This window comes from Bactrocera tryoni, chromosome 1 (genome assembly GCF_016617805.1).
Source record: "Bactrocera tryoni isolate S06 chromosome 1, CSIRO_BtryS06_freeze2, whole genome shotgun sequence".
Classification (NCBI taxonomy): domain Eukaryota; kingdom Metazoa; phylum Arthropoda; class Insecta; order Diptera; family Tephritidae; genus Bactrocera; species Bactrocera tryoni.
This window is the reverse complement of record NC_052499.1, coordinates 72458170-72482128: the sequence shown is the minus strand read 5'-3', so window position 1 is coordinate 72482128 and position 23959 is coordinate 72458170. Positions and strand designations below refer to the sequence as shown.

General features: G+C 36.9%; 1 protein-coding gene across 1 annotated transcript; it reads right to left on the bottom strand.

Moving 5' to 3' along the window:
* Positions 1 to 3398: 3398 nt before the first annotated feature.
* On the bottom strand, positions 3399 to 5306 carry LOC120782663 (homeobox protein bagpipe). Its single transcript, XM_040115039.1, has 3 exons — positions 4697 to 5306; positions 4021 to 4511; positions 3399 to 3863 (listed from the first exon to the last, which is right to left on the bottom strand). Exons 1-3 carry the CDS (start codon positions 5304 to 5306, stop codon positions 3399 to 3401), a joined length of 1566 nt encoding a protein of 521 aa, XP_039970973.1.
* Positions 5307 to 23959: the final 18653 nt, after the last annotated feature.

Sequence of the window (23959 nt, the reverse complement as noted above, 5' to 3'; positions counted from 1 at the left end):
TACCGTTGTGTTTACTGTTAGCACCTCTAACAAGCATTGGAAAAGCGACACAAGAACAGTGGAGAGACCTCCTGCTGTTCACGCATACACAAATACACACACACTAGAAGGCATTAAAGTGGTCAGCCAGTGTGTTTTAAAACAGTTTTAAAGCAGTTTTATCGCTCTCGGCTACTTTTTTCACACACATACATATGCCTATGGCTGTGTGTTATTTAATTTTGTATGCTGGCTAATTAATAATAATTGGTCAGACTGTTTTGACAATTCTAAGCGTTGTTGTCGTCGTGAAGTGTGTCTCATTGTGTCAGCGTGTCTCGCCAAACACAAGTGCAATAGTGAGCCTATTACATACACTTGTGATGCCGCCTCAGCCCACCCAGACTACTTTGCCGCAAGCAATACTAAATTAACTTCTTAATGTTTTAGGTTTGCGGTATTAAACGATGTGAGCTCGGTAACCAAGAATTTTACCTACATACCTACATACATATGTATGTATATTGCGACTGATGACGTACTCATTGGAGAAGCTGCCTCAATGAAGTTCATGCTACCGAAATTGGAACTGCCAATAGAAAAATAGGAAAACAAACGAAAATGTGATTATAAACAGTGATCCGTGCATCAATATGCTCTTAAAATTTCTTCTGTGTTAACTAAGGGATTGTTCGATATAATATTATATAAATGAAAACTGATATTTTTTCTATTTTGTTTGAATCACTTGCCTCAAAAGTGTAAAAGAATTTGCAACGAACAAATGACATTTAAAAACTTAACGAAGTGAGCCCTTAACAATATAAAGCACCAACTCATATAAAATATATTATCAGAGTAAAACCATTTTCTAAAGCGTCATGTCCAAAAAAGAAGAAAGAAATCCAGAAACCCAATGTCGGTTTGTTTTCCGAAGAACTTTCTAATTTATTTGAAATAAAAGAATTTCTATAAATGAGAAATATGGCATTGAGGTAGAGATCCACGTTATGAAGTCAAGATTAAGAAATAAATGCAACTTTATTTACTGATTCAGAAATTATCAAAAAATATTGCTGCCAAAATGTAATAATCATAAATAATGCTTTAGCATCTTTAACTCTCTGCTTTTATGGCTTCAGCGATTTTCAAGGCCTAACAGTAGATCCAGCTGCTTTTACAAATAATGGGTATATTAAGATTAAATTTCGTATAATTATAGATATATATCTCTAGGAAAGAACATAATAAAAAAACTTAACAGTGAACCTCTACTTGATCCCAAAAAGGTATCACTACCACCTTTGCATATAAAATTGGGTTTAATGAAGAATTTTGTTAAGGCAAGGATAGAAATGGAAGAGGGTTCTTGTATCTGAAATAAAAATTTCCAAGAGTCAGTAAAGGAAAAATTAAGGAGGGCATATTTGGAGGGCATATTTGGGGTCCGCAAATAAGAGAACTAATGAAAAATGAAACATTTGATAAAATGCTCAATGAAACTTAATTAGGAGCCTGGAGTGCTCTTAAAAACGTTGTTAAAAAATTTCTTGGAAATGTGAAAGCTGACAATTACAAAGATCTTGTTACTGAATTACTTACAGCCTATAAAAAATGGGTTGCAACATGTCCCTTAAAATTCACTGTCTGGACTCCCATCTGGATTATTCCTCGAAAATTTAGGGGTCGTGGACGAATACGAGAAAAACATTTCTGCTATGGAGAAACGGTACCAAGGCAAGTGGAGTGCCAGTTTGCTTGTCGATTACTCCAGAAACAAAATATCGCCGAAAAACGTCGGCAGTAGCGTTTTAAGGTACTCTTGGTTAATAAAATAATATACTTGTATCTATCTATATTTTTTTTTAACAAAAATCCTCATAGCAAAAAAACATAGGTGATAGAAGAAATATGTAGCTATTTTCTGCATTTGTGGCAATTTTTACATAATAAAGACTTTGTTCCGTACATGTCACAAAAAACAAGTGGATTTTTATTTACCAGTGTTATGAACTCTTTCAAACAATAAGACTCTCAGAGAAAAAACTGTTTTTTTCTCAGTAGACCATTCATCAGCAGCCTAATAAATTTATAAAATTTGTTCTAAATAACAGACGCTCCTTACTGACCCTTATTATCAATAATGATGTTCGAAAATCCAGAATGACGCCATAGTTCCATACCACCATATTCGTTTACATTCTGTTTATAATATACATAAATACCGCGAAAATTTGTCATACCCCTGAAAATTTTAAAATTCAGTTTATACTTATATTCTTCTTTAAGTGGTTACTTCTACTTTTGAATTTCAAAACAAATAACTTTTCATGGTATATACATTGTGACAAAAAAGTACCCGGAAATTGTAAATTAAATGCAAAATATTTGATTATACATCAATATTTATTCTGTCGCCTTGAAAGTAATAACCACCTGATGTATGTAATTACTTATGCCAACGATTTTTCCGGTTTTCGAAAGATTTTTGATAAGCATTTTATGGGATGGTCTTCAGCTTCTTCAGCTTTGTTGTTATATCGCTTCGATCAAATGAAAATGGGTTAAACGGAGCAAAAATTTCAGTTTGGGGAAAAGAAAAAAAATTACACCGAGCCAAATCTGGTGAATACGGTGATTGTTCGGTGATATTCATTACGTTTTTGGCTTTAAACTCGGTCACAATAGTGACTGTATCGTATTATCATTGTGTAAAATCCATAAATGTTTTTCCACAATTCCGGACGTTTTCGACGCATGTTCTCACGCAAACATTCCAATACGGTCAAATAGAACTGCTTATTGACCGTCTGTTCCTCTAGAACAAATTCATGATGCACCAAGCCCCGAATATCGAATAAAAACAATGAGCATCACCTTAATTTTTGAGCGACTTTGGCGTGGCTTTTGGATTCGGCTCTTTTTTTCCTCCGTTCCGATGATTGCTGACTTGTTTGCAAGTCAAACTCATAAACTGATGTCTCATTGGCAGTTATAATGCTATTCATGAATTATAAGGACGAGTTTTTTTAAATTTATTATTTTGATGAAATAATGTATTAATTACGTTTATATGTATAATTTTTCCAATTCAGCCAACGTTTCAAACACATACATAACCATGTTGTCCAAGAAAAAATACATAAACTGTGTTATTGAAGATAATTTTATTTTTTCAGTGCGTTATTTCTTTTCACACTACTTATTTCTAAAACTAAACTAAGCAACTAACTAAAATTAATCATAATTCTAAAAGTATACATATGTATGCCCACTAAGCCAATTAAAACTTTCACTATCACAAATTTTGTTAATTTTTTATCATATTACTTGCTAGTTTTGCAACACTGTGCCACACAAACTTTTACATTATAGACACACATCAACGTTTCACTAAGAAGCGTTAACTAACGGATCATCTAATCTATTTCCACATTCTCATCACAGTCCTCCGTCGTGGCGGAGTGCGTCTCAGCACAGCTTTCCGTATCCGCCGACATGGCTGATGTCAACATGCCGCCGGCGGCATCCATGGCCGTTGGGCTGGAGCATGACCTCGATGGGCTGCTGCTGTCGCCACTGGCGAGCGTGTTGCCATGCGTGGGTGATGAGGAGGCAGAGGAACATTGTATATAACGCATGCCGTGCTCCATTTTAGCGAAATTCAATGCATTTTTCGTGATGTCAAAACTGTTGTTATTATTGTTGTTGTTTGTATTTGAGTGATTTGACGCAACGTGAGCGCCAAAACTGCCAGCAACTTGAGCATTTACCGACGACTGGCTTGGCGGCGGTATGGGCTGTGGTATCTTCGTCGCTTGCGGATAGAAATAGGGAAACGATACTTGAGGCAATGAGACACCAACGCCGTAAGCCATTTGCAGCTGTAACGAGTGGAAACAAAAATAGCAAATATTTTTGTTAGTTAATATTTATTAATTTTTTTTTTTATTTATTTCAAATTTTCAAACTTTTTAAATTAAATATTACAAAATGTTGCATATAATTATTTAGCTAGCAATAAAAATGTCGCTTGCCTACCTGATGGCGATAAATATGCAGCAGCGCCGGATCAATGCCATGCGTCGGCAGCATGTGTGCATAAGCAGCAGCCGCTGCTGCCGCCGCCGCACCACTGCCGTCCTCGCGCACCAACACCTGCACCGGCACACGCTTCGTGGCGGCGCTCATCAGCGCAGCTTCATGCTGTTGAATTTGCTTACGCTTCGTTTTGTAACGGCGATTCTGGAACCAAATCTTCACTTGCGTCTCGGTTAAACGCAGATTCTTGGCCATTTCGGCGCGTTCCGGGCCGCTGAGGTAACGCTGCTGTGCGAAACGACGCTCCAACTCAAAAACTTGCGCGTGACTAAAAGCGGCGCGCGAACGCTTCTTGCGGCTCAACGAACCGCTGAGCGCATCTGTGTCGTGCATAGTAGGCGAAGTGCTGCCCATGCAGCTATTGTTGGCGGAATGCGCAGAGGCGCCACCATAAAGCGACAACATTGGCGGTGGCGGCGAAGACTCGGAGTCTAAACATCAAAAAAGTTATAGTAAATATAATACAATTACTTGCTGAAAATTAGTTTGTTCCAGTTTTAAAAAATTGGTCACCAACACGAGTCTATTAGCCGCTTCTAACAATGCACCACAATGTTTCGCTTGCGCTAATGCATTGCCGCCATTAAAAAGCTTTTAAAACTTTACGCCAACTTACCTGATTCATTATTACTGCAACGTCGCATGTCAATGGGACAATCGCGTCCGCCAACCAAACCACCCGCGCCGATATAACCGAACTTTCGCGCTAGCTGGTAATCGTTGTGATTGTTATTCTCCAAGGTGGCCATGTAGTAAGGCATGAAATCGTTAGTTTCACTACTGCAGCCTTGTGCGCCGCCCGCTCCGCGTGCCGCCGTTGTGGGCGCCGAGTATTTTGCCACCGCTGTGCGAATTTCACAAGTTGGACTCGGATTATTGGAGGAGTTACGTGAGGCGCTGTTCTCTAAAGCAGCACTTAATTTGCTGCTAGTGAATTCACCCGCGCCGATGTGGCAACACGATGCGGACGTTTTCAAGCCGTCTTTCAATTCGCGCACCTGATTTTGACGAAAGTCGGCGACGGCTGCTGCTTCTGCGTTAAACGACATTTCCGTGTCGGAGAGTCGGCGTCGCAGCTGTTGTTGTTGTGCTGCGTTTAAGCTATTGTTGTTGCGCGTTAAAATATCATTTATGGAGAAAGGTGTTGTGAGCGCCGCCTTACTAAGGCTCACTAATGCACCACCGCCACCAACACTATGACCACTATTCTCCATATTCGTTAACATGCCACAATTTTTAATATTTTTTTTTTTTTTATTTAAATGATTTTTGTTTTTTTTTTTTTAATTTTGCAAATATATATGGCTTTGCAAACTCTTTATTTCAATATTTATCAACAAACACTCTTCGAACTATTATTATTGGTTGTTTCCACATAACCTTTGACACGTCCGTTAACGTCTGCTCATGCGACACCATTGAACAAACTCACCACGCACAGTTAGATTTTAAATACTTCGATCGCACTTGGTAGCGTTCACTAGGTCGCCCGCAGTCAGAGCACAAGCGCTAACACCAGCACTCGGCCACCTCCCGTTTATGTGCCACTCGAGTGTTTTTCAGCCGAGTGACCCTTAAGCGGTGCGGCTGTTGTTGTACTCGCAATAGTGGCGTCTCTATGGTAAACTCAGTGAATTATTCTATTTTTATTCAATACCCACATACTTACATTTGCATCCATACATACATACATACAGGCATCGAGACGCACACTCCGATCATCTCAAGCATCTCAGCAGCCCCACTTTGAGCGCTTTCCTACTCAATTTCTGATTCGTTTGCTGCCGGCAGCGCTCATGCGCCGCACAGCGTCTCTAAAATCTTTGCACTGTTCGGCTGTGGTTGGTGCTCTTGTGCCGTGCGTAGCGGTAGTGGTGGTGTTGGCCGCTGATTGGTTGAGCGCGAGCATCATTCTGCTACCTCAAGTGATTTATGAGTGCAATTATTACCGTTAGCATCCAGTATGGTGCGAGCAGACGCGTTGTTATTGTATTCCCATTGAGTGACTACTTTCATTTGTTTGTGGTTTCGTAAATTGTGTGAATTAAGACTTTGGGAAACTTTAGTATTTACGCGATAAATTGTTTATACATACATATGTACATGCTTGCATACATACATATTTATGCGCATATGTTGTGAAAGCGAACTAAAAAAGATGTCAATATTTTCACCATTTACCCCGTGCTTGTAAAGTCAAATTAGACAAGCTACTCGATTAATTGGGGCACATTAATTTGCGGCAAGTCGTCGAAATACTATACATCGTAACAGGTGGTAGTGATGTACTATATACATACATATGTATATAAGTACAAAACTTTGAAATTTAACCCGAATTGACAAAAAAACTGCATGTTTACGTTATTTAATAGAAATCTTCTTTATTATCGCCTTCAAAATAGGCGGTTATGCAATTGTCCATACACTTGTTGTAAGCTACGGCAGGATAGGCTTCAGTGTCTTCAGCAAATCACTTTATTTCACGTTAACCGAAGTGAATTTTTCAGTTTCGAAAACAGAAAACAGTCACATTAGGGCAATTCTGGCGAAATTGGTGGATAAGTGATGACTCTTCTATCGTATTTGGTCAAAACATTAGTTAGAATATTGCTAGAAAGTGACTGCGCATCCATATCTTTTTTTAAAAGTCTAGTATTGTCACGCTTTATTCCCAAAAAATTCGTAAAATCCGTAAGAGATGTTAAGACCCTCTGCTATCTCTCTGATGCCAAGAAAATTATTAAATTTCAAGCAACTTCTTTCCTTAGAGTCGATTAGACGCCGTTCGCAGCAATACGGACTAACTTATGGAACGACTGGGTGCATTTTACGTCGAGATCTTACAGCTTGTGCAAGAACTTAAGCCGCTCGACCTACCCAGCGACATCGATTCGCTCTGTGCGCTCTTGAAAAGTTCCAAGAAGATCCGACGTTTTCGAGTCAAATTTTGTTCAGCGTTGAGACCCTTTTCTAGCTCAATGGGTATGTAAACAAGTAAAATAGCGGGATTTGAAACGAAGAGCAAACTGAAGAGATTTAAGAGCTGCCATATCATCCAGAAAACATAACGGTTTGGTGTGATTTGTGGGTCGGTGGAATCATCGGTCCATGTTTCTGGAAAAAAGAAGCCGGTGAGAATGTAACATTTAACCGACTATTTAATGCTTAAAATTGAAGCTCGTGATCTCGGCGACATTTGGTTTCCACAAGACGGATTGATGGATTTATGGAGAGAAAACTTCGGTGAGCAGTTTTGGGCCGGTCAATTGGCCACCAATACCGTGTAATACTTTTACTTTTTCCTGTGTACCATTACTTTTTCCTGTGTGGATATGTAAAGTCTAAAGTCTATGCGGACAATCCCGCTTCAATTCAGGCCTTAGAGCAAAATATCACGCGTATCACTCGCCAGTTACCAGTTGAAATGCTCGAACAACTCATCGAAAATTGGACAAAACGGTTGGATTTTTTCGTACGATTTTATTCTATAAAGAAGCACCTGTGAAGAATTGTAGCTTCGTTGCTGCTGATGTTTAAGTATTTTATTATTTTTATTTAATTAAAAAATACTAAAAGACACCTTTTCAAACCAAAAACTCAAACTAATCTAGTCTAATTCATAGCAAAAGAAAATAATACTATTTTTTTAATCGACATACAGCAAGAAACATACATACATTTATATTCTTTGGAGCACGTGATTGGGTGTGAATAAATGATAAAAATGGCCTCCACTGAGTGATAAATAGCCGCTCTTTACTCCCACCTTTGAGTGAGTTTGCTTTTAATTGAGTGTTATTGCTTTTCTGAGCTTTAATAACAAGCTTCTGTGCGATTGAGACCACAGAATCCACCAATAATATTAGTGTGTGTATAGATTTAATTAATCGGTTAATAAAAGTAGAAAAGTTTGTCACTAATGAGTGCTAAAGAAATATCTGATTAAAATTAAAATTTTAAAATAAACTTGCTTTTGAGATACATTTAAAAAATAAATAATATCTAACAAAATAAAATGATTAAGAGATCTTAAAAAATCAAATCGCGCAAAGAAAGATATATAAAAGCTAATCAATTATAATTATTTTAATTAGTTATCACACCATTACACACTGGAAAGCTGTGAAAACTTTTATTTTTTTGTAAGTTTTGGGAACCTTTTTTCAAGCGAACATACTAAATACAATATAATTTTTTTAATATCGCCACCCTTTACGATACCTTCAACATACCTTAAGCTCTTTAATATCCCGTTAACATTCGTGTATGTACTTCAGCTGTCTCTTTTGCGGTTGTACTCACAAGTACGTATGTAAGTAATGTGGCTTTTTGGCCGCAAGCGACAATTACTTACACTCTTGTGAATAGGATTTGCCGATTTTTTTAAGCATCACACAAAAAGCCAAAGCCCGGTAGGGCGTCGTGACCTGCTAACATGTACATATGTATGTGATCAACATAAGCCTCGTTAAAAAAGAAACATATTTATTTACATTTGAGTGACTCTCAATAATACTTGAGTAATTAGCAATAAATGACACAGCGACAGGGTTGATATTGCAACCGGACGAACAGTCACAAATGATGGCGCTATTATTGTTGTTATACAGCAAAATAATACAAACACACATCTTACTTGTGTAATGTGAAATGGTTGCTGAGGTGTAATTGTGTTCATGCGAATAAACCACAACAATGCAATGACACGTGACCAAATAAAGTCTCAGCATGCGAAGGACTTTTCAACGCTCTCCTTCTATAGCAGCATTGAATTACTTCGCCACTGGCTTGCGATTATTTTAATACCTCAACGTATTTATGTCCACAATCTTTGTTTAAGTGTTGAGATTAGAAATCAAAGCATCAAATGCATTTCAGCATGCGGGTATAATACATATGTACATGCTGTGCAAGAATATATATTTTTGTTTTGTAAAATGTCATAGCTTGTTTATAGAGTTATTTAATATCTTTCCTTGTCCTTTAAATTTCTATTAAGATATGATGAATCGCTTATTTCAATTAAATTATTTACAGAAAGGAAACTAAGTGCAAACCCTGTAGGAAATAACTAATGATAACATAAAAATAAGGAGATTCGGGTTTACAACAAGTAAGATTTTACTAAAAATACAAAAAAAAAAAATATATATGGTGATCCATATTGAGGTTCAATACTTGAAAAAAACACACAGAAATTTAATGGGGAATATTTGTTATTTTTCGAAATAATATTTTTTGGCATTTATATTTTCAAGATTATCTCTTTCAAATGTTGGCTACTAATGGCCCATCCGTTGAGTCCAATTTTCGATGACTGGTTTGATGATTTTCGACTGGTAACTGGCGACCGGACGCTTGATGTCTTGCTCCAAGGCCTTCGATTAGGCTTTATACTTTGCATATCCCCACAAGAAGAAGTATAACGGTGTGATATCACACGATTTAGGTCGCCAATTGACCGGCCCAAAAAGAAAGGAAATTATCTGCTCACGGAAATGTTCTCTCAATATATGTAGATTGATGCGATATGTGGAAAGTGACGCCGTCTTATTGAAACCAAATGTTGACGAGATCACGAGCTGCAATTTCAGGCATCAAATAGTCAGTTGTCATGGCGCGATAACGGTCCCCATTGATGGTTAAGTTCACAGCGGCATCATTTTTGAAGAAATATGGACCAGACTACCAAATGACGCTCTAAAAATTTGAAGAATCCAAAAATACCAATATTCGATGAAAGCACTGAAGGCCATCAGAGCAACGCCTTTTGAAGACGAAAATAAAGATTATATTAAAAGACATACATATTTTTGTTTAGAACTCATCTGCACATTTTATGCTATATTGTATTCGATTTTTCGTTTGAATGTCTCTACTAACTTTGCTTTGTTATTTACCTAGCAGGATGCCTTGAACCAAATGGTTTGATATAATGCACAATTTTCAACCTTTTGATCATAATTCGAATTTCTTAGTATATAAACTCAAATTACTAATTTTCCTACGGGGAGTCGGCATATCTTTATAAGCTGCGTGTATGAATGTAAATTCGTATCTCTTTTAATTTTTTTGCTGACCCTGGCTCATTTACGGAGTCATGGCGGTGGTTGCTTTCTTACACACGTATTTGCCGTGGGTGTATTGCATTTGGCCACTTGTTTCTTGGGTGGATAGTAAATTCACTTTAATAGTATTATAGTTAATCGAAGTGCTCTTCAACTAATATTTGCCAAACATTCAATGCCAAGTGATTTCACTATTTATCATTATTCATTAGAAATTTGATGCCATCACTTAGTAAGCTTCCGCAAAGTACTACATTCGATGTTATGAGCGATGGATGGCCTGGTGGTTATACATGTATTTGTATATACATACATATGTATAAACACACATTTATATATCATTTCTGAACAAAATAAGCTAGATATTAGTATAGTTGATGGCATCCTTTAAATTTTTTTTTTTTTTTGTGAAATTCTTGAAACATCAAAAATACAAAATGGTAGATTCTTTAAGGAATAAAATTAAATAATATTATTTCTAAGATATACATACCTACTAAAGCAAACATTATGCTCAGCTCAGCTGTTTAGTAGATTCACATTACTCCCAAACCCGAGTGATTGTGGTGTTTGTCATCATACACACAAGCCTGCTTTTTCAGCGAAACTCGACAGCACAACTGAAAAATTTTGCTCAGCCCCTGCAACCTAAAAGTCAACCATTATTTAAATTATTCTGACTATTCTTATGCATCGTAAACATCAAAAAATGTTAATTAAACTCAGTTTCTGGAACACTTTGATACTTTTTCATGCACCTTAAATCTCAAAATACAGTTTGTTATGCACGGTGAACATGCTATTAACTCAGTTGTGTCTCAACTCTGCTATAGTAACGATGATCTGTAAGCACTGAAAATTAATGTATGTATGTACCAAACTTATTCAAATTTAGTACAAAACCAAGCCTGGTTTCAAATAATTTTGAAGTTATTAACAAAGTGTACGTTTAAAAATTTGATTTATATGAAACTCCCTGTAAGAAGGTCGGATATGCGCCCCCTACTGGAGAGTAGACAAAGTGATGTGAAACATATTCATACATATCATTAGTGGTAGGTTTGTGTCTGTGATTTCTTGAAAGCAGACAAATTCGGTAGTGCCCAACCGAATACAGAAAACGATGATTGTTTTCTGGGTCGAATATATGAACGAAACGTAATAATCGAACCCTACGAAACCGAACTACATAAATGGATATGGATGTACATATGTATGTATATCCGTAATTGTAAGTAACACATATCTTCAATGTAATTTTAATATAATAATGTAATACGTAATGCCGCAAATTATGGAAAGATTTTTTTTCGGAAGAGTACTAACAAAATAAATGGAAATATATTCGAAAACGAGCTTTTTGCAACGGAAAAAGTGGTTTTCTGAAAAGTCGATTTCGCATATCACAAATGCTGCTTGAGCGCTACAAAAAGAAATCGTTTTTGCTGCAGATTGTGGTAAGCGATGAAACCTAGCCGATCGGCTAAATTAACGTCAATGTCAAACATCCATGACGCCAATTTAATGTACTTCATTTGGTGGAGTCAGAAGAGCATGCTGAGAACTTTTGCCTCACCCACCTTATAGCCTAGATCTCGCCCCTGACTACCATTTATTCCAGTCAATAATCACGTAGCACATCAGAACGGGTTATCCAAAATATACTTGATTCATTCATGACCGTCAAGTCAACGCAGTTTTTTTTTGGACGGAATAAACGAATCGCCAGAAAGATCAGGAAATGTTATAGCTTCAGATAGGGTATACTTGGAATAATACTATTGTTCATATTTTTCTTAAAAAAGCGTTTTTGAAAAACATTGTACGAATATTTCTATAGACCCGATGTAATGATGCATGAATTAATAGATTTCAGCTGTGTTGTGATCAAAGCAGAGATCAGAATCTTCCAAAATCTGTTCTGGATCGACTCAACAAATTTAGGTTAGCTTATTACACAACCAAACGTCTCAGATTTCTACCGACAGACGAAAACAAATTGCAAAAAATTCCTAAATTTTTCGGGTACAGAGAGTTACGAACAAAAGTCAGTCTTCAGCTCCATTGTTCCCCCAGATTTGATCCTCCGCGGTCTACGACTATCTTAAAACCGAAGAAAACCGCACGAATTGCTTTGCGTAAATTGAGGATATTATAAGAAAGTTTTAGAGAAAACAAAAGATCCAACTGTCCAGCTCGGCCTATTAGCTGATGCTTGACATGATTCCACAACTTATTTGACAACAAAAAGATGCAAAAAACATCAGCTTCCAAAAATCAAAAAATCTTTGATCTCAATCAATGGAACTTGATAAGCAGTTTTATCTAATATAGTAAACGGTGATTTAGGGAATAATATCTGCATTTGGTTAAAAGTTGACTCGGAGTAGCCATATCCAGTATAAAACAAGCAGAAAGGTCTAAGTTCGGGTTTAACCGAACATTTTATATACTTGCAACTTCCTGGAATAAAAACCGGCAAAATTCCTTCAGGTGCTGGGTTTCCATAAGGTACCTCACATACAATCACCAATCATATGAAGTAAAGTCAGCCCGATGTTCGAAAATCCTATTATTAAGCGTTATAAAGTCACCGAGAAACTCAAAAATTTTTATATTAAGTATATGGGGACTGAGGGAAGTATTGATCCGAGTTACTATTATCAGGAAAAGCTTATCTTTGAATTTCGATTGTATATACCACACATTGACCTCTATTTTCGGTCAAAAGTCAACTATATATAGTGGGATCCACATATTCGGTACCTATAGGTTTATGGTTGGATATGGACAATTTTTGGTCATAAGGCCATTTTCGCACTGTAACATAGGAATATTAGAAGAATGCCACTGACTAAATTTGGTCGAAGTCGGTAGGACGGGGCCTGAGATATACGATTTCACAAGAAAGTGGGCGATGCCACAATTCACTATATAGGATATTCAATATAAAAAGAAATGAGTTTTCGTCATATTTATGCATATTTAATGGAACCGAATTCTCTTCTCCTTTTTATTTCATCTGATAAAATTGTTTCAAAATAAAATGCTTTCAAAAGTCAAAATGAAGTGATTCAAAAGGTTAATTTGCCGCTAACTTCCTTGAACTGCATTTGCTTCATTCGCTTTAAACGTCTCTGTTGATTGCTAATTAATTTAGCTTTAATTGTCATCGAATTACCACTTGAAATTCTTTCGAATCAAAAAAATCATAAACAAAATGTCACAGATTCCCACATTAAATTCTAATAAAAACCGAAATGCACAATCTTACGCGATATCCGAAACAAACTCTTCGTGTGTGTATGTGGAGTTGAGTGAGCGTTCGTTGGTATACTTTTGAGTGTTTCACTTTTCAATTGTTTGCTTTTTATACCAACATTTGCATGTGTGTTATGTGATTTTTATACGGTTGGGGGGAACGGCGGTGGCGGAAACATGAGTAAAAATCCACTTGACATCTTCCGATCACAAATTGGGCAACAATTTGATCTTGACGCCAACATGTCAAACAACGAATGGAGATCGGCAAGCAAAAGTTCAAAACCGAAAATCAAAAAAAAATAAAATAAAAAATATGAAGTTGAAAAAAATATATGTATGTACATATGTACATATATAAAATTAAAAAAAAAATATTAGAAAAAACGGCCTAACATTCAAAACCACAAGCGATTAAAAAAAAAATTTAAAACATACAAACAAATAAAAAATTATATTTGTTTACATTTATTGTGCACTATATGAATTTAGTTGGCGTGCATGCATGTGAACTTATATGTACATATGTACATATGTATGTATGTATATTCATAAATTTCAAAATATGCAGTACTGATGCAGCAACATTTAATGCACACAAAACATACAAAAAAGCATACATAGTATGTGTATTAATGTGTGTATATTTGTTTATAAGTATGTAAAATACAATGAAATTGTTTTGTAATCGTTGACGTTGACTCATTGCCACATGAAAGGCGGCCGATTAATAAATCTTAATTTGCTTATTACCAAACTTCCTATTGCACTTTTCCATTTGCATGAGACATTTATTATCCTTTGTGCACATGCGCACAGCATTGTAGGCGGAATATATGTATGTAAATATTCAATGCTGCAGCGGCCGCCGTTGTCTTTGATCCTTTGGCACTGGGTTGCAGGCGTAGCGACAGATTGTGGCGCTTAGAAATGTCATTACATGCGCTATTAAAAGGACGCAACTCACCCACTTTCGCTGACTAGTTGCTGACGCCAGCTTGCATCTGCACACAGACACACACACGCTAACCGCAAGTATGTATGTTCGGCTGCGCATGCGCACTTGTTATCGCGTCGCGTCGGCGCATAATTGAAAAATGCTCTTTCCCCGCCGGTCTTGCTGATGCTGGCGATAACTATCTATAAGTAAGTAAGGCACTGTATGGAAATGACAAATTTCTCCACTTGAAATATTCCTTGATGTTGTTCTGCAACTATTTGCGTGTGTGTGGGTGTGTATGGCGAATGAAATATTTCAGTATCATTTTATGTTTACAAAAGCAAAAGATGAAAGTGCTTTAGTCATATGCGAGGTTATGCAAGCATTTTAGATGTTGCAAGGACTTGATGAGGATTGCCGAAAAATGCTAACGGCATTTGTATGAGTGAATTATACAGTTATGTATACATATGTATGTAGTACATGACCCTACCCTATAGAGAATATGCCAAGTTTACAACAGCGCGCCAATCGTTCTTCCTTTTCGCTACTTGGCGCCAATTGGAGATTCTAAGTGTAGCCAGGCCCTTCTTCATCTGGTCTTTTCAACAGAGTGGAGGTCTTCCTCTGCTTCCCCCGGCGGGTACTGCGTCGAATACTTTCAGAGCTGGAGTGTTTTCATCCATTCGGATTTTCGCCGTTGCCAATGCACAAAGGACCATAAATCTTCCGCAGAACCTTTTTCTCAAAAACTCCTATCGCCGACTCATCAGATGTTGTCATCGTTCATGCATCTGCACCATGCAGCAGGGCGGGAATAATGAGTGACTTATACAGTTTGGCCTTTGTTCGTCGAGAGACGACTTTACTTCTCAATTGCCTACTCAGTCCAAAGTAGCACCTAGGCAAGAGTTATTCTGCGTTCGATTTCACGGCAGACATTTTTGCTGGTGTTAATACTGGTTCCAAGGTAGACAAAATCCCTATTGCGCGACTTCTTCAATCTACTGCTCAAGGAAATAACTCAAACTGGAGATCTGAATCGAGAGGGCACAATGTTTTATAAGAGTCGCACTCGCGACTTGGCTGTTTGTCTACGACGTCGAAGTTATGACTGTGACATAGCTGCATAAAGGCAGCAGCTTTTCGTGCTGTCAAAAGCTTTGAAATCGACGAAGAGGTGGGGTGTGTCGATCCTCTTTTCACCGGTCTTTGACTTTCAAATCCACCAACTGATAGGCAACCAATCGAAATTTAGAGAGAGTAGATAATTTTAAAAACCAAAAAACATTATAACAGAATGAAACTTATTGGAAACGAAAAATAAAGTAACAAACATGAAGAAAAAAATCGTTTACGGACGATCTGAGGTCGAGAAAAGGAATAGGAGGTTGAATTTTTTAGGGTTAAAAGCAGTTTATCTCGATTACGAGTCCTATTATAGCTAATACTTAGTTATATGGCAGGGTTGTAGGTAATGAAAAGGTATATAAATTTTTTATAGAGACCTACATTACACATAACCTCAAAATTTAGGTGAAAAATTCGAATAACCAATTTTTTGGTTTTGTATCTTGTACCAAATCTTTTTTCTTCAGGAAATTTAGTGTAAGCTTACATTCTTAAGTCCCAAGTAGCCAAGTAGCTGCCTCAGCAGTGATGGACTACTCGTAGCTCACAGCTCTAATGTGCATTATCGTCATATACAACTGTAACTATTTAAAAAAGTAAAACTTAAATACATAATTTCGATTTTTTTTGGTCCACCCTAAGATCACACTGCAGACACTAACAGTAGCCGTTTGCATATGAGCTCATGGGAGTACCCAATAATAAATGTATTATCATATGTTTTTGTCACTTTTGCCCCTAAATCAGTAACTAAAAATTGCAATATGTGTCTATAGATCCGTTTTTTCCGAAGACTTCTAGCAGCGCCGGTGTGACGCGACGGTAGGTATGGTGTTGGGTGTCGCTGTCGTTGTCGTTGTCGTCTTCGCCGGCGATTTTCATGCCACGAGACTAGTGAAAATCTTCATAGCCCACATACGAGCATAGAAATGTGTGTACGAGTTTTTTTTGATTTTAGTTGAGCCTGGCGACTTGTAATACGAGTCCATAGCGTCTGCTCTTGTGGTCAACACTCAAGCGCTCTTGTTCAAATTTATTCTACATATGTGTGCTTGCAATACTACTATTGCTATATAAGTATGTATTATATGTGTAGTTAGATGTTTGTAACTCTGTGGAGAATTTTTGTGTTGGTATGCGTGAGTATCCTTGAAATCTATTACGTGTGCGTTGGACAGCGATTATACGCCCGATTTGGAAAATTGTATTGACATGGGGCGTTGTGTCACTTATACTTTAATATGTAATATACATATGTACTTATATATGTATGTATGTAAATGGACAAGCAGTAGGCTTGCTTGTTTAGCATGCAACAGAGAGGCGTTTTGTTTGCAGTAAGCGGACTCTTATACAAATATATACATACATATTATATAGATAATAAGCATATGTGTGTGTACAACAAACTGTCGATTTTTTCACTGACTCAGTAAAATCAAATAACTGCATAGAGAATGTAGTATTTTATATTCTGCAGTTATTAGCCTTTTTAATTCACTAATAATTATGCCATAAATTTTTAGTTTAGCAACTATTGTATATTCGTACATACACACATAAGTATGTATACATGTTTTTTTAATAATATATTGTTTTTATCGTATGTTTTTTTTAAGTAATATAAACTTTTTTCCAAATTATCAAAAGTGATTAGATACATACATTTCGGCAAGAAGATATAAGGATATTTTTAAGAAAACACCACACATATGGTGTTGTAATCTGACAACTTGATATTTTTGACTTTAAACATACTCAAAAAGTTCGACATACTAGTCGTTACAGTAACTTAAAATATTCATCTCAAATCTCATCGCCAAATCCAACAAAAGTTATTCTCGCCTGATTTTAAAAACAAAACTGGAAATATCTCAACCACCAGAATTCAAATCAATAAATTCTCAGTACTACTCAACCAATTGTTTCCCAATTTTGTTTCAAGAAATCAGAAAAACCAACCGTCAAATACGGATCGCTCTTCACGACGCCAATTTTAGCTCTCACACATCGACAGAAACAACTGTATTTTTGAGCACTCCAAACTTCGATTTGATGCATCATCCTCCGTATAGTTCTGACTTGACCCGTGGTTCAGGTCTGGACTGCACCAAAGCCAGTCTAATAAAGAAATCATATCTTCGTCCATTCACCGTTTAGTTGATCGCGTGATATGTTTGGGGTCATTATCTTGCTGAAACAACCATTTAACATGTAACAGGCATATTGCCGTCGGAATAGGGAAGCATTCCATCTCTCAGTATAGAAATATACTGATGCTGATGCATATGATCCTCAATTTTTGTTATAGGCCCAACACCCTTCGAAAATAACACGTCAAATCGCGAGTGTATTTGGGGTTAAACTCTTTATTTATTTATTTTCATTTCAACCGAAAAAAAAGACTCTTTTCCACTTCTTTCGAATACAATGATGATATTTCTTGTTGAATTCAAGTCGTTTTTGACGATTTTGCTCTGACAGCAGTGGCTTCTTCCAAAAAATCCTCTCAAGGGGTCGTTTTTCTCTTAAACGTCTTTTGACAATTTGAATCGATAGTGGACTATCATTTTTTCCACAAATATGAGCACAAATTTTATTTGCTGTTAGATTCGTGTACGATACGCTCGTCATCTCTAGCCGTGGTAAAACGAGGTATTTTCTTGCGCGGTACTTTTGCTGTGGTTTTGTCGATTTTTGATTACTGATAGCATTGAAAATCATTCTCAAAACAGGATTTCCCACCATTGGGTATATTAAAAATTATGGCTCTACTTTCGCAACAGAAGAAACTTTGCTAAATTATTTGTAAGTGTGAATGAAAAAGTATTAATGCAGTGCGTTGCTTATTACGTGGCCGACTGCAATTTAAGCTTACTTAAGAAAGTACATGGTATTTGAATAAATTTTGACAAATAATTCGGGGAAAAATTCGTCGAAATATTTTTTTTTCTGGGTTTGTATAACAGTCAGTATCATCTGTGCCAAACATCACATCAAAAAATCATAAGTGTTCAGTAGACATTTAAATTTTATATGCGGAATCAAATTTCATCAGGATGTTGGAAAAGGCTTTCGGTGATAACTATTTGTCGCGTGCAAGTGCTTCTGATTGGTACAAAATATTGAACTGATGATCAACATGTCAAAAAAATAAAGCAATTGGTGCTTGAGATTTAATAGTCAGAGATCTTGCTGGCATCGTTGGAATATCGGAAGGAACAGTGAAAACCATTTTGAGAGATCATTTGGGCGTAAGAAAGGTGAAAGTATGATTGGTTCCAAAATCACAAAATTTTTTCGAAAAACAGCGTCGCCTTAACATCTGTGAAACAATGCTTTCCGACTACCAGGATTTATTACTGGAGATTAGTCTGAGATCTATGCTTATGACCCGAAATCGTGATAAAAATAAGCTTAATCCAAAAAAAATACATTAAAGTAGGTAAAAAATCAAGGTTATATAAACAGTTTTCTCGATTATCGAGGTGCAGTGCACTACTAATTCTTTCTGCGTTTGCCCGAAGCTATTTGTAAAAAGAGACAAGAATTATGGGCCAGAACTCTTGGTTGATTTTCAATCAATATCCTGCCGCAATCACCGTAATGGTCTCATTTAGCGCCGTGTGATTTCTAGCTATTCAGCAAACTAAAACGTCAGCTCTGGTGAAACCGTTTGAGTCAATTGGAAACTTTTAACGTATACCCCTAAGCGCATTGAGGGCTATTCTGGAAATCGAATATTAAAAAAAATATGCGCAAGGCCAAGGGGGATTACTTTTAGGAAGATGTCATAGGTTTTGAAAAAAAAATTAAAAATTTTAAAATTATGGGTAAAGTCTTACTATTTTTTGCTCATAGTAGTATTAAGAAATAAAATTTCTTTGGTACATATTGTTGTTAATTAGTTACCCCCTGCGTATTTGAAATTCACAAGTTGATATAACTCCTCAAGTGAGAAATATAGAGCGCCGATTTGAGATTTTTAGTCTACGTTCACTAATTTCATGCAGCAAACAAATATAATATTTGATGACAAAACGAAAATAAAATTTTTCTTTGAGTAAACATTTTGAATTAAATTAACCTTCTTGAATTAACCTGTAAACGTTCTGATTTCTATTTTCACCGCCCTCACAACTCGTGACGATATGTATGTATATATGTACGTACGTAAATAAATAGGTACATATACATATATGTGCATAGTATATATTTCATATTATTTTCTGAAACTTTATACTCCAAAGCGAAGGGTGTCAAGCAAGTCAAACAAAATCGAAATCGAGGCGATCCTCAAGTGTAATCAGCTGCTTCCAGTGCTACCCCCTAACGGTAATCAAAGAAAGCTGAGTATTTGCGCAGCAAGTGCAATCGCGCTGATGACTCCATGACATCGGCGCATGGACACGCATCCGGATGTCTATAAACGCCAAAGTGTCTATATGTATATATATATGTATAGATATACATATATTTCTGTAGGCTTGATTGCGAAGGAGCTAATAGACCTATATTTATATACATATATGTATGTATGTGTTTATGTGAGGGGTTTGCGATTTGTGAATGGCGTATGTTTATTGTGTAATTGATACGCCACTCACGCGTACGAGAATGCCTCTAAAAGGCGGAAACCCCTTGCCTCTTCGACATGCCACTGCCGCACAATCCGTGCAATACCTCAATTCGTCCCCAGCAAACTGTTGTGCTGGCTTGTTGCTATTGTTGCTCTGTCATAAATGTCAGCTGCATTGAGTATTCACTTATTTATGAACTCAAAATGCTCATATATAGTACTATATGTACATACATCTTTACAGTTATGTTTGTGGATATTGCATATTGCCACACAATCTTTTACAGTTGCATGCCACTGTGTCGAAAGGGCAGACAACAAAGCGAAAGTGTTGGGGGGAAGTACTTGTGGTTCCAAATCAAAATAATAAAAACAACAACGCATTTGTTATTGCAACTTGTAACTCCCTGCCCTAGTGTGTTGCATTGCCACAAACGCCCTGTTGCGCTCCACCATTAGCCACCAGTCCACACACCCGTATCAGCTAAATTGTTAAATAAAAGGTTAAAAAAAAATCGAAAATGTTGCATCTTCTTGCCATCAGAGAGGCCATCAATGGCGTTGCTGCTGTTATTTCGATGCCTTTCATATTTCGAAAATTGATCGTTGCTTTTGATAAAAATTAATTTATATTGCCATACTCATATCCGCTACTGTGGCCCCGCTCTTGCTGTCTGTCTCACGTAAGTTAGTGTGTCTGTCCGTCTGGCAGCCTGCTGCCTGCCTTTTGTATGTCTATACTCGTATGTGACCGCTAATGGATCGATAGACTGGCAAACTGTTCGGAATCACATAACAGACCTCCAGTTCAATATGCCAAATCGGTTTAAATCATCCGTGTGCTGTTTTCAAACTACCAGAACATTACGAGTTCACATTTTAATGTTTCTCTGTTATAAGAATACAAACATGTACATACATATATTGATTTGTGTATAGATGTATTATGTGGCGATGCGTGCTCTTACTCATCGAAGCAGAGTCCATTTCATCATCTAATTGTAGTCACCTGCGATTTTTTTTTCAAAAATGATTGCTAATGTTCTAAAGCAATGACGGAATAGATAATTTTTTATTTAATTACCGCTGCATACGTGACAAATCCAAAACAATGATTTTTCTGCCCAAATATTTAGTTCGTAGTTTATTTTTCCGAGGAAAACAGCACCAGAAACAACATTAGGAAATCACATTATATCATCAGAAGCTTTACACTCTTCTGATTCCTTATCAAATCCAAGTAGAGGTACTTTTTTCAAAGCCTTTTTTTTACTGATCACGTGTGAGTCATGCAAGCTGTCATGTAATTTTTATTTGGCATTTTATCATATTCTGTAAATAATGTGTTTCGCACGCTTCGCTCAACTTATGGTCAACATAATCGGCCTACTGAGCGTACTATTCACAACACCATCAACCATCTTGAGACCCAGCATTCATTATTGGATAATATTCGACCGAATAGATCACGTCCATCTCACAGTGAAGAATATATAATATAAGTCGCAGCTTAGAGTGTACACGAAGATCGTGAAGAGTCGAATCGACGCCGTTCACAGCAGCTCGGACTGACGTATTGAACGACTTGACGCATTTACGTCGATAACTTAAATTGAAAGCGTACAAAATACAGCTTGTGCAGGAACTGAAGCCGATCGACCTTCCCAAGCAGCATCGCCTCGCTCAATGGTCTCTTGAAAAGATCCAAGAAGATCCGACGTTTTCGAGTCAAATTGTGTTCAGCGATGAGGCCCATTTCTGGTTCAATGGGTATGTAAGCAGGCAAACTGCCGCATTTGGAACGAAGAGCAACTTGAAGAGATTCAAGAGCTGTCATTTCAGCAAACAAGCAACGGTTTGGTGTGGTTTGTAGGCCGGTGGCATCATCGGTCCATATTTCTTTAAAAATGATGCCGGTGAGGAAATAACAGGCAATGACGACCGTTATCGCACCATCATATACGACAATTTGATGCCTGAAACTGTAGCTCGTGATCTCGGCGACATTTGGTTTCAACAAGACGGCGTCACTTCCCACACATCGGATTAATCAATGGATTTATTGAGAGAACACTTCGGTGAACAGATAATTTCACGTTTTGGACCGGTCGATTGGCCACCAAAATCGTGTGATATCACACTGTTAGACTTTTCCTGTGGGGATATGTAAAGTCTAAAATCTATGCGGACAATCCCGCTTCGATTCAGGCCTTGGAGCAAAACATCACGCGTGTCATTCGCCAGTTACCAGTCGAAATGCTCGAACGAGTCATCGAAAATCGGACTCAACGGATGGATCATCTGAGACGTAGCCGCGGCCAACATTTGAAAGAGATAATCTTCAAAAAATAAATACCAAAGAATGCTCTTTCAAATGATAATAAACATTCCCCATTAAATTTGAATTTTTTGTGTTTTTTCTTTAAAAAAGTACGCAATCTTGAAATTGATCACCTCTTTTTTTTATTTAACCACAACATTAATTATAGACTGAAGTTTGTGATTATTATTAGGGCAACCAAAAATAAACGTACATCAAAAACAATGGAAAACTCCTTAGATACAGTACAAACCTTTAATTATTTGGGATTTTTCGGTTTCGACTCATTTTTGGCTCGCCACTCGCTAGATTATTAGACAGTTTCGACGTCATCGTCACCAGTAATGAAGCGTTTGATGAATGTATGGTCTTCAGCCACGTTATCAAGCTTACTCTTGGCGACCTTTACTCTACGTTTGCAACAAATTCAGGTATTTTGGTCGAGTCTAGAATTGACACACCGTTAAATACTCAAAACATTAACTGAAATGTGTTGAGTGCTCCATAAGAAATGATGAAATAGTATGCCTTTTCTTTAATGCTAATACGATGATTTTCCAACACTGTTTCTTTTCTCTCTTTGACGTTGTCGTCATAAGTGGACGGACGACTCTCATAAGGCAAATTTTCGACGACTTCACGCTCTTCACGGCATGCTTTGTGTCACTCAAGTCTTCCTCTTCGTGATAGACGCCTGCTAATCTGATTTGTAAAATTTTCAACGATTCCGTTCCCGTAATTCCCTCGAGATTTTCCAGCATTGCTTCCTTAATCTTTTTGATGTTGTCGTCATAAGCGGATGGACGACTCGCATGAGTCAAGTCTTCGATGACTTCACGCCCTTCACTGAATGCTTTGTGCCACTCAAATACTTCTGGTCGTTATAGAGTAGATGCCGCAAGCATTTCTGCAAAATTTCCTACGATTCCGTTCCCGTGATTCCATCGCGAAAACAAAATTTCAAACAAGCAACTGGGATAAAGTTGTCTTACGGGTATTTAACCACATTGACAAAGTCTCAGCTGCCAAACATCTGATATGTATTATTACAAATTGTTGCTTCAGCATGTTTTGATGTTTTAGCTAGCATACTATTACCACTCGCTTAGTAAAGAATGGAGAAATCTGTGAAATTCTTCAAAGTGTTCAATAATTAGAGGTAGAAGCAGATGGATCAGTCACAATGCATTGTAAGCAAATAATTCTAGACTAATTAGTCCAGAGTCGCAGCAAGGAACCAATGTTGTTTCCTTATGTACATATGTATGTTTAGGAGAGCCTAAAATTTTTCATTGCCATGAAAACTAAAGAATCTATAAAGTGCATTTTTAATGATTGAATACTAAAATATATTTTTGGTAGGACTTATAGAGAATGGTCCATTTGTAGATATAACAAAAAGGATTTTTCAAAATTCAATTTATTTTTTTTTTAATTCGAAACAGTCAAAAATATTGGCATAAAATTGTTTTTTTCTAGCAGTCGTTATTTTGTGAATTTTTTTTTCAAACTTTTAATTGGTTCCAAACATTATTCTAGATTCTGACATTATTTTTAGGTTGCTAGGAGGGTTGAAT